Here is a 12,133-nt window from a genome sequence, read left to right on the forward strand (position 1 = left end):
GTGCCAGTACCACTGAAAGAACTTAGTCAATAGAGGTACTTGATTTACTTCATAGTTTGTTTCAAAAAAGGAGGGCACCTATTGGCCTATTCTGGATCTCCAGAGGTTCAATGCAGTGCTACGGGTTCTGCATTTCCCGTTGGAGATGTTGCGGACAGTGAAAGCAGCAGTCTACAAAATGGAGTTTCTGGCATCATTAGATTTTATGGAGGTTTATTTGCACATTCCCATATGTTAGAGCATCAAAAGTTTCTGTGGTTCTTGATGCCAGGGCAACATTTTCAGTTATAAACTCTTTCTTTCAGGTTAGCGAATTCTCCGTAGACTTTCATGAAGGTGTGATGGTAGTGGTGGCAGCGGCTCTAAGAAAGAAAGGGATTCTAGTTCACCCTTACTTGAATGACTGGCTTATTTGGACGAAGTTGGAAGGGGAGTGTCATCAGTTGATTCGGCGGGTCATGGAAACTTTGCAGTTTCTGGGCTGGGTAGTAAACCCAGGAAAGAGCCAGCTAGTACTGTCCCAGCTGTTGGGAGTACCTAGGGATGCAGTTCGACACCTCTGTTGGCAAGGTGTTCCTTACCTCGACGAGGGTAGTGAAGTTGTAGTCTCAGGTGCTTCGACTACTGCAGCTTTCAGTACTCAGAGTCTGGGATTATTTGCAGGTTCTCAGTTCTATGGCATCTATGCTGGAGTTGGTGCCATGGGTGTTTGCTCATATGCAGCCTCTTCAGAGGGTGCTTTTGTCCCGTTGGAATCCGCTATTGGAGGAGTTTCATCTCTCTTTACCACTTCATGGGCTATCCAGATCCAGTCTCTTGTGGTAGCTGTCTCAGCTCAATTTGGAGAAAGGACTGGATCTGGAGGTTCCGGACTGGATGGTTGTGACCATGGATACCAGCCTCAAAGGTTGGGGAGCTGTTTGCCAAGGGCGGACGGCTCAAGGTCTGTGGTTGGCGGTGGAAGCATCCTGGTCTATCAATCGTTTGGAAACGAGGGATATGCGCATGGTGTTGCTTTTTTTTTCTTTCCCAGGTCTGAGGCAGGATGGTGAGAGTTTTCTCAGATGATGCAACGACGGTAGCATATATCGATTGTCAGAGCAGGATGAAAAGTCGCTTTGTGGATTAGGAGGCCCAGGGACTGTTTGTCTGGGCAGAGCAGTATCTGGTGGGGATAGCGACATTGCATGTGGCTGGAGTGAACAATGTGCAAGCGGATTTTCTCAGGCAGCAGTTGGACATGGGGGATGGGAGTTGTCCGTAGAGGCCTTAGACATCATTCGAGCCAGATGGGGAAGCCCTCAGCTGGATTTGATGGTGTCACGAGGCAATGCCAAGGCGGCTTGGTTCTTCAGTTGCAGACAAGAGGTTGGGTCCTAGGGGATCGACACTCTGGTTTTTCCTTGGCCTACAGAAATCCTGCTTTATGTGTTTCCCACATGGCCCCTCATTGACCGCGTGTTGCGGCGCATAGAGAGACACCCAGAAAGGGTGATGCTGGTAGCACCGGAGTGGCCGCATTTTCCATGCTTTGTGGATATGATTCATCTCACAGAAGACTGTCCTGTCAGATTAGCTCATCTGCAGGGGTTAATTCAGCCCATCTTTTCAGATTGGGTGGATCGCTTTTGTTTCGCAGCTTGGCTTTTGAGAGGAGGTGCTTATGATTGAAAGGGTGCTCGGAGCCGATTATTGCTACTTTACTTCAGGCTAGAAGGCCATCCACTTCTCTTGCCTATGGCTGGGTGTGGAGAGTGAGTCTTGATATTTTAAGGAAAGTCTGGAGCCTTTGCTGGTGGACATTCCTCAGATTTTGGTCTTTTTGCAACAGGGCTTTGCAAAAGGGCTGGCCTACAATTTGCTTCGGGTACAGGTGGCAGCCTTGGGATGTGTGAGAGGTAAGCTATAGGGAAGGCCATTGGCCTCTCATCCGGACGTCGTTTGTTTTCTCAAGGTGGCGAAATATTTGCACCCACCGGTTCATAGGACGTGTCCACCATGGAGCCTTAACTTGGTTCTGTGGGTTCTTTGTGGTCCTCCATTTGAGCCTTTGCAGCAGGTGTCTTTGAAAGACCTTACATTGAAGTCGGTCTTTCTGGTGGCAATTTGTTCGGCTGGGTGGATTTTGGAGCTTCAGACTTTGTCCTGTAAAGATCCTTTTCTGCAGATTACTGACAGCGAGGTGTCGTGTACGGTTCCTTCTTTTCTACTGAAGGTTGTCTCCTCTTTTCATCTCAACCAGATGGTGGAGCTTCTGGCATTTCCAAATTTGTCGACAGAGGCGCCACAGGCAAAGGACCTTCACTTATTGGATGTTGTTTGGACTCTGTTGTGGTACCTTAAGGTCATTAACAGTTTTCGGCATTCAGATCATCTGTTTGTCTTGTTCGATGGAGTAAAGAAAAGATGTAAGGCGTCTAAAGCCATGATTGCTTATTGGTTGAAGGAAACTATTTTTTCGGTCTATCTCCATAAAGGTCTGACAGTTCCAGAGGGGTTGCGTGTGCACTCTACTAGGGTGAAAACAGCTTCCAGGGCTAAGCGTCAGCTAGTGTTGCCACAGGAAATCTGTAGAGCAGCGACATGGTCTTCATTTCACACTTTTACCAGACATTTCCGATTGGATGTTTTGGTGCCGGAGGAGATGGGGTTTGGGGAAAATGTGTTATGTGCGAGTTTTTCTAGTTCCTGTCCAGTGTAGGGGAGCTTGGGTGTACATCCCATTTGTCTGGACTGATCTGAGTTATGAACAAAAAAGGAAAATTGGTTCTTACCTGCTAATTTTCATTCTTGGAATACCTCAGATTAGTCCAAAAGCCATCCCCTTTGGTTGCAAAAGACTGTGGTTGCTTCAATTGTAATGCAGAATTTTCTATGTGTATATATGTTGACCCTACAGGAATGAAGGTAACCATCCAGTTCAGGGGGCTCCGACCCTTTGTTTTCTGTTCACCCTGGAGGGGGAAAGTTAATTTGAGTTTTGAGAGTTTTCACTATATCTTAGCTTGGCTACAGGTCAATATTGAGGGATTGCAGGTGGCATTCTCAGTTATTATAGCAATGCCTGAAAAGTTTTTTATTCTCTGCCTCCATCTGCTGGTAGGGATGCAAAACCCCACTTGTCTTGACTGATCTGTTGTATTCCAGGAATGAAAGTTAGTAGGTAAGAACCAATTTTCCTTTGGACTAGAAGGCCCACTGGGAACAGGGGCCACAGGGAGAACAATACAGGACAAGATAAGGACTGGGCCTGATGAGACAGGCAAGCCTGAAGGCCACAAGGCAGGACAAGACTAGGCCCGAAGGCAAGAAGGCCAAGGAGGTCATAGGGCAAGGCGAGAGGGCCAAGAAAGCCCTAGGGCAAAGCAGAGCAAGAAGGCCATAGAGGCTACACAGTAGCAGGACAGGTTGGCCTAACAGCCTAGGTGACTCATAAGAACATGCCATACTGGGTCAGACCAAGGGTCCATCAAGCCCAGCATCCTCTTTCCAACAGTGGCCAATCCAGGCCATAAGAACCTGGCAAGTACCCAAAAACTAAGTCTGTTCCATGTTACCATTGCTAGTAATAGCAGTGGCTATTTTCTAAGTCATCTCAATTAATAGCAGGTAATGGCCTTCTCCTCCAAGAACTTATCCAATCCTTTTTTAAACACAGCTATACTAATTGCACTAACCACATCCTCTGGCAACAAATTCCAGAGTTTAATTCTGCATTGAGTGAAAAAGAAATTTCTCTTAGGAGAGGCAGGGTTAAATAGGGCTGGGCTTACTGAGTCATGTGGGTATCAAGGCAGCAGCTAGAGCAGTTGTGAGCCTGACTTGGTGAAGGCCTATGCTTGTGGGAGGGCTGCCTATTAGCCAGAATTGTTACAGGAGGTCTGGTTTAGGGAATTTCTAGCTGTATTGGTTCAGACCTATGAGCCGGATGCATTGATGTGGGAGAACCATTCATCAACCTTAGACTCAGGTCAAAAGTAACTAAATAAAATAAACTGCTGAGAGTCAGGACATTCCCTCAGTGGATTTAGTTACTAAACAGTTCCATGGTGGTGTCTTTGTCTATTGACAATTAGCCAAGTAGACTTAGGGATTGCAAGAGTATGGCTCTCCCCATTTTTTATCTGCTAGATACTTCCAAGAGGCTGGAATTGACCACTGTCAGAGACAGGATTGTAGACTTGATGGACCTTGGTCTGATGCAGTATAGTACATCTTATATTTTTAAGTGGAGGATAGATGTTTTGGACAACAGTCTTTCACATTTTGGTGGCTGTGTGGACATTATATTAAGTATGTGTATTTTAATAATCAAAGAGGAAGACAATGTCCAAAATAGCCTACCAGCAGAGGTGAGAGAGACCAGCACTGTAACAGAATTTGAATGTGATTGGAAGTGGTTAATGGATGGCAGTGGTCGGAATAAGATTGAGAGGTTGGTTAAAAAATATTTGGGAGGTGGAGGGAAGATGGTGCCATTGTTGGTTTAAGTATGGGAATTTATGTGCTCATCTATCTAGAGTGGTAAAGATCTAGAAAGAAGGAATTTCAACTAGGTAAACTGCGTAGGCCAGTTGGTTTTCATCTGTTGGAATTTACTATTTTACTACTAGAATATGGGCCTGGCAAAAATGATGGGGGAAAAGACATTTAGACACGTATGTTCACTCCCCTTGCCTCTTGGAACGCCCCCTTCTTTTAGCAGTTGAAAGTACGCATGATGTTACATGGATGGCATGCATGCGTTTACTCAAATTGAACTAGGACAATATTCAGAAAGCCATTTTACATTCATAATCATGTTTTTACCTCCGTGAAAAAAACAATTGCCATATTTATGAATTTCATAAAAAAATCTTTTTGACTGTGTTCAATTAATCTTCTTAAGGGGCGATTTTTGGGTGGAGTCAGAGTTTAGACAATAAGGAAACAAAATCAGTCACTGATTCTCTTGGAAAAAGTCAGCAAACATATATTTTTGGAGCATGATTGAGTGACCAACACACATCTAGCAAATTGTATATAAAGAGAGGTTTCATGAAAAATCAGATTTTGTTTCTGAATACTGACTCCCACATCTGCTAATTCTTAGTCTTTGCCCTCTTTGGTTCCAAAGGGAGCTTTGTTGAACATTCAGCATTGTTTATTTCTTATTGTAAGCAGTTAGCTGACCGGTCTTTCTTTTTGTCTGATTGATACGACCAACTGCCTCATTCAATTCTAGTAAATGAATTGTCAGAAGAAAATAAGCAGCTTGAACAAGGAATGAAAGAAATATTACAGGCCATCAAAGAAGCGCAAAAGAATTCAGGTGTCAAGGCAGGAGAAACAACTCTAGTGATCCCTAGTCTGGAGCGCCTGGTTAGTGTAAGTATCCCTTTACAAAACTACTGCAAGTACATTTATTTTGTCTGTGTATCTTAAATGGATTGCAAACTCCACACAGAAGGGACTCTCTCTTCTTTGTTTCTGTACAGTGTACAGAAATTATTTTTGCATATTGAAGTGGACTAACATGGCAGCCAAATTACTTTATGCAGTGTAGCATAGAGCCAGTAGCACTATAGAAATGATTGGTAGTAATTGTATATTAAGGCTCCAGTAGCACATTCCGATAAGACTTTGAGATGAGGCATTTTAAATTCTTTTCAACATTTTGTTATCTCTGTCTCCCAAGGACATTGCCTCGGGTAGCCTTAATCTTCTCCTGATGAAGGGCTGTAATGTAATTTTCCTTCAGGCCTTCAGCATCCCTCTTGAGCTAATTAATTATCCTTCTTTCCGTTTTCCCTCCCACAATCCACAATTGCATCTCCTTTGAGATGTAACAACAACCTGCTGTACCCTGCACTGCAGAGTACTGAAGATGAATCATATGGCTGGTAAGACTGTTGTAAACAAAACAAAACACTCACACTTAAGGGTGTGATAACCAGAGCATGACTGTTGTGTTGACCCCAGCCCAACACCCCTCCCAATTACCATAGTAAGGTTCCTAGGGGGGCTTTGCCCCTTGATTTCTGTCAGCCTAGGTTCCCTTTCCGGTGACCTAGTGTGGGTGATACTGGTGGTGCCAGTCCCTCTCCCCACGTTTGTATCTGCTGCCGTGCCCCGAGATGCCCATACCTCGGTGGAGCTTCAGGGAGGATTATTATACCCCTGCCTCTGTGAATGCAATGAATTATTAATGTGAATAAACTGTTTTTGTTTTCCCAAGCTTTCACAGAATATATTTTTTACTTGTCTTTGTTTAAATTAAAAAAAAAAAAAAGGCAGCAGTGATTTTGTGAGGAGGGAGCGGGGTTCAATCTCCCTCCCAGCTTCTCAGGGGCTCCCAGCTCAGCTGTTTTCAATTAGCTTTGCAGCCGCTTTCCTGCTCCATGCCACGGCCACCTTTTTGTTTAGCTGTGGAGAGTCGGCCTCCCGACTCTCCCGCGATGGGGTATGCTCCAGGTGTATTTTGAGGGGTGAAGGCTCCTCTTCTGAACTTCCAAAATTTAGACCTCGGGGAAGGGCTCCCCGACGTGTTTCTAAGCCGTTCCCGTCCCGGGAACGCGTGTCAGCGGTGGCCATTTTGGTTGTTTCTGATGAAACACTTCCTACTTCTCCGGGGGCTGGGGATCCGATCTTTTTCCCCCCGATTTGAGCCCGATTCGCTCTCGGGGGGGGGGGGGGGTGTTGCTCAGATCCTCCCCCGTTTTTCCTCGTCTTTTGTCCTTTTAATGCATGAATCTTACTTGGCCAGCTTACAGAGGGAGGTGGAACCCTCCCCCCCCCAATTGTTCCCCTTCCTCCGAAACCTGCTCTTTTTCCTGTGCCGTCCCCTGATGATGTTCCAGACCCTCAGGGCCCGGTTAGGGTTTGTGTGGTCCCGGGTGCTCCCCCTCCCCTGGCGGAACCCCCCCCCCCCCCAGCCTCCTTTAGACCCTCTTGACCTAGGGGAAGATGATACCACGGCTCAAGCCCCCCCCGCTAGAGGGCGACGATCCCCGTGTCCTGCGCTTATTTCAGCAGGAGGAACTGGAGCCTCTTATTCCCTTCATTCTCCAGGAACTGGGAATTGAAGCCCCACCAGATGATTCTGTGGCGGCAGCGATGACACCAAACACGGACCCGGTCCTGGCGGGACTCAGGGCGTTACCGCGTACTTTCCCGTTTCGTGCAATGCACCGTTTGCTTCTCCTCCGGGAATGGGAGTCCCCAGAGAAGGGACTTCGAGTTGGTAGGGCTATGGATAAGCTATACCCGCTCCCTGAGGACTACCTGGACATGTTAAAGATTCCTAAGGTAGATTCTTCTGTCACCACGGTGACGAAACGTACCACCATTCCTGTGGTGGGCGCTATAGCATTACGGGATGTGCAGGACCGTAAGCTTGAATTTTATTTGAAATGCATCTTTGAAGTTTTGGCTCTTGGAGTCCGGGCGACTATTTGCAGCAGTCTCATGCAGCGGGCAAGCCTTAGGTGGATGCAACAGTTCTCAGCACCCAGGACCTCCCGTCTGCAGAGGCTAAGCAAGCTGAACACTTGGAGGGCGCTATAGCCTATGGGCGGATGCCCTCTATGACTTGCTTCATGTCCGGGCAAAGGCTATGGTTTCTGCGGTCTCCGCCAGACGTTTCTCTGGCTACGTAATTGGTCTGCTGATACTGCTTCAAAAGCTCAGTTGGGCACTCTTCCTTTCAAGGGCAAGTTGCTTTTTGGTGAGGACCTGGAGCAGCTTATTAAATCCTTGGGTGAGAACAAGGTCCACAAGCTGCTAGAGGACTGTCCCAAACAGTCGAAGTCTTTTTTTCCGACTCGCACTCGCTTTAGGGGAAACTGCCGTTACGGCATCAGGGCTTCTCCAAGGGTGGAGTCTCCAGGTCCCAGTCTTGGTCCCATTCCTTTTGCGGCCGTCGAGGCTTCTGGGATGGCCATCAGCAACACACGACCACTAAGTCAGCTCCCCAATGAGATTTGGCCGGTCCATTCCTCCGAACGAAACTTAGGTGGGCGTCTTTCTCTGTTTCTCGAGGAGTGGGCCAAAATCACATCCGATCTCTGGGTCCTCGAGGTGATAGAACACGGCTACGCGTTAGAGTTTGCCAGGGACCTGCCGGATCTATATATCGTGTCCCCTTGTGGCCATTCCAAGCAACTTGCGGTCTGTCACACCCTGTTGAGACTTCAGGATTTGGGGGCGATCCTTCCGGTACCGGTGCAAGAACAGGACGCCGGCCAGTATTCAATTTACTTCGTTGTTCCCAAAAAGGACAATTCCTTTCGCCCCATCCTGGATCTCAAAAGGGTCAATCGGGCCCTCAAGGTTCCCTGTTTCAAGATAGAAACCCTGCACGCAGTGTTTGCGGCGGTCCGTCCCGGCGAGTTCCTCGCTTCCCTCGATCTGACAGAGGCTTATTTTCACATCCCCATCCGTTGGGAACATCAAAGATTCCTTTGCTTTCAGATCCTAGACCAGCACTTCCAGTTACGGGCCCTTCCCTTCGGTCTTGCATCCGCTCCCCACACCTTCACCAAGATCATGGTAGTCATTGCGGCAGCTCTCCGACGAGAAGGGATTTTAGTCCATCCTTATCTAGACGATTGGTTGGTAAGGGGCAAGTCTGCTGCCCTCTGCACGCACGCGATAAACAGAGTTTTAGCCCTACTCACATCTCTCGGCTGGATAATCAACTACTCCAAAAGCAATCTTTGGCCCTCACAAGAGCTGTAATTCCTTGGTGCTCTTTTCAACACTCGGGTTGGGAAAGTTTTTCTTTCGGACTCGCGGACTCTCAACCTGATCGATCAGTTGAATACTTTTGTCTCTCTACCGCTTCCCACAGCTTGGGATTACCTGCAAGTTTTAGGGACCATGGCTTCCACGATCGATCTCGTCCCCTGGGTGTTTACTCATATGCATCCTTTACAGAAAGCATTGTTATCCCATTGGAAACCGATGTCCGAGCAGTACCAAGAGATTCTCCCTCTCTCCGACTCTACCATAGCCAATATACAATGGTGATTCTCCCTGGCACATCTTCTCAAGGGGATGCCTCTTTTGACTCCCTCTTGGATCATTGTGACGATAGATGCCAGCCTCTCCGGTTGGGGGGCTGTCTGCCAATCTCAAATAACTCAAAGTTTCTGGTCCCTCTCCCAGTCTTGGTGGCACATCAATCGTCTAGAAGCCCGAGCGGTTCGCCTGGCTCTCAAATTTTTTTCTTCCTCTGATTCGCCACAAAGCGGTCTGGGTGCTATCGGACAATTCCACCACGGAGGCTTACATAAATCGACAGGGGAGGACTCGAAGTCGTCTAATGGTGCTAGAGACCAGCAAGCTCTTTCTCTGGGCAGAGAGGCACTTGGATCGCCTGGCAGCCTCCCACATAGCAGGCAAGGAGAATATTCAAGCAGACTTCCTCAGTCAACAACATCTCGATCCCGGCGAGTGGGAGCTGTCAGACGAAGCAATGGACCTAATCGTGCACAGGTGGGGTCCCCCTCACCTGGACCTCATGGCGACGCTATCCAACGCCAAGGCTGCCCAGTTCTTCAGCCGGTGGAGGGAGCATTGTTCGGAAGGGTGGATGCGCTGGTTCTTCCCTGGCCCTCCGACGTTCTTCTCTACGTGTTTCCACCATGGCCATTAGTGGGGAAGGTTCTACGGAGAATAGAACTCCATCGCTGTCCGGTCATTCTCGTGGCCCCCGAATGGCCCTGATGGCTTTGGTTCGCGGATCTGGTGAATCTCACTGTGGACGGACCTCTTCGTCTCGGTCACCTGTCCCATCTTCTGCGGCAGGGTCCCATATTTTTCGACCAGGCGGATCGCTTCTGTATAGCGGCATGGCTTTTGAATGGAGACGTTTGAGACGAAGAGGATATAAGGATGAAGTTATTGCCACACTCCTCAGGTCTCGCAAACAGTCGACATCTCTTACCTACGTCTGGGTCTGGAAGGTTTTTGAAAACGTCTGCGAGGAGTTGGGTGTTTCGACACGTTCGCCTTCGGTTGCGGTTATTCTCACTTTTCTTCAGCGTGGTCTCTCCAAGGTTCTTTCGGTTAGCTCCCTGTGAGTTCAGGTTTCGGCTCTTGGTTCCCTCCTGGGCTCTATCGAAGGTCGAGCAGTTGCCTCTCATCTGGATGCTGCACGTTTTCTCAGGGGTGCTAAGCACCTGAAACCGCCTGTACGGTCTATTTGTCCTTCGTGGAGTTTTAAACTTGGTTCTTCGAGCTCTTTGTTCGGCACCATTCGAGCCTCTCCGTTGAGCCACTCTCAAAGACTTGACTGTCAAGACTGTCTTCTTGGTCGCTATTTGCTCTACCAGGAGGGTGTCTGAGCTTCAAGCTCTATCCTGTAGAGACCCTTTCTTGCATTTTTCGGACTCGGGCGTCTCCCTCAAGACCGTACCTTCTTTCTTACCTAAGGTTGTTTCGTCTTTCATGTTAACCAGTCTGTGGAACTTCCTGCTTTTTCGCCAGAGGATATCGCGGTGTCTGGTAATAGTGATCTTCGTCGTCTCGATGTCAAACGAGTCTTATTGCACTATCTTGAGGTCACTAATGATTTTCGGGTTTCCGATCACCTTTTTGTCCTGTGGAGTGGACCCAACAGGGGGAAGCAAGCTTCTAAGGCTACGATCGCTCGCTGGTTGAAGGAGATGATTTCTTCGGCCTACATTTGCAAGGGCCGACCAGTTCCTGAAGGCCTAAAGCTCATTCTTTACGTTCTCAAGCGACTTCTTGGGTGGAGTCTCAATCAGTGTTGCTGCAAGACATTTGTAGGGCGGCTACATGGAAATCTCTTCATACTTTTGCTCGTCACTACCGACTCGATGTTCAGGCTCCAGCCTTTGGTTCCTTTGGTCGGCAGGTGCTTCGAGCGGGACTGTCTGGGTCCCACCCTCTGTAGGGAAGCTTTGGGACATCCCATGGTCTGGACTGATCCGGTTACGTACAGGGAAAGGAAAATTAGTTCTTACCTGATAATTTTCGTTCCTGTAGTACCACAGATCAGTCCAGACACCCGCCCGTTCTTCTGGCCGCTCAAATTTTCTTCCTGTTATTTTTTATTTTTTCCTTCTTATAGGACTCTCTCTTTTTTGATCCCTGCATCATCTTCCTGGAATCTACTAATAGGCACCGGAAGCATCGTTACGATGATCGGGGGTAGATATACAAGAGCGTTTAGTTACACAGTTCATTCAATTGTTCTGTTATTTTGTTGGTTTAAATTAAATTACTAGTTATCCTGTAACTTGCTTGATCTTGTATTTTCTGCTTTGACAATGGTTATACTGAGGGTTCCAGGGTGGGTTCCGTCCTTATATGGGCTGCCCTTAGAACTTTGGTCTGTCTCCACCTGCTGGAACGGGGGCTTAACCCACGGTCTGGACTGATCCGTGGTACTACAGGAACGAAAATTATCAGGTAAGAACTAATTTTCCTTTCCAAGCACTGCTACATATAAGAGAGTGCCACCTGTCACCAGCAGATGGTAGAGGTGCAAACACTGCAGTCTGGTGTTACTAGGAAATCAGGAGAAAGAAAGTGAAGAAGGAAGATTCCCATATGGACGGGTCCCGAAGGTGTTAGGTTCCTTTGTGGGCCATCCCTCAGGTAGAGCAGGGCGAGTGAGGAGTTGGTAAATCCCTGTGCTAGCTTGACCCTTGTCTTCCGGGGGGGGGGGGGGAGTTTGATAGCCAGTGGACCTGGTTCCCTCTCCCCCTCTGGGTCCCTCCCACCGTCTGTGCACAGCTTTTTAACCAGAAGAAGGGAAGTATTTCATTATATTTTCCCTTATTGGTTTTGGTGTGAGTGTTCTTTTAATTAGGTTTAAAAAAAAAAGGAACAAGTGGTAGGAGCAAGTTTGAGGTGGCTGATTGCTGTTTTAATGCCAGAAGGCAGTCGCAGGTGAGTGGGACTAAATTGCCATGGTTTGTCGGGCTGAGTGCTTGGTCAGCACCAGACAGCACCACTGACAGTTTTCACAGGCGGGACTATTTTTTGGCCCATTCTCACTGGCATGGCACCTCCCGCGCTGCCAGAAATATGTTCTCAGCTGTTGCAGCACAAAGGCTTCTGTGGTTGCGCAATTGGTCCGCAGATGTGTGGCGGAAGGCCCAGCTGAGTAACCTTCCCTTCA

At 47.9% G+C, this 12,133-nt stretch overlaps 1 protein-coding gene across 3 annotated transcripts in view; it reads left to right on the forward strand.

The window, feature by feature from the left end:
- The window catches only part of CEP290 (centrosomal protein 290), a 557,889-nt gene that overhangs the window by 191,647 nt on the left and 354,109 nt on the right, over positions 1-12,133 (forward strand). For all 3 annotated transcript variants that reach the window (XR_003856690.1, XM_029601651.1, XM_029601650.1), the window contains exon 19: positions 5,225-5,367. Coding sequence is in view for 2 of the 3 variants with exons in the window: in XM_029601651.1 (XP_029457511.1) it covers positions 5,225-5,367 (143 nt within the window). In the remaining variant the exon portion in view is untranslated. The remainder of the gene's footprint in view (positions 1-5,224; positions 5,368-12,133) is intronic.

This window comes from Rhinatrema bivittatum, chromosome 4 (genome assembly GCF_901001135.1).
Source record: "Rhinatrema bivittatum chromosome 4, aRhiBiv1.1, whole genome shotgun sequence".
Taxonomy (NCBI): domain Eukaryota; kingdom Metazoa; phylum Chordata; class Amphibia; order Gymnophiona; family Rhinatrematidae; genus Rhinatrema; species Rhinatrema bivittatum.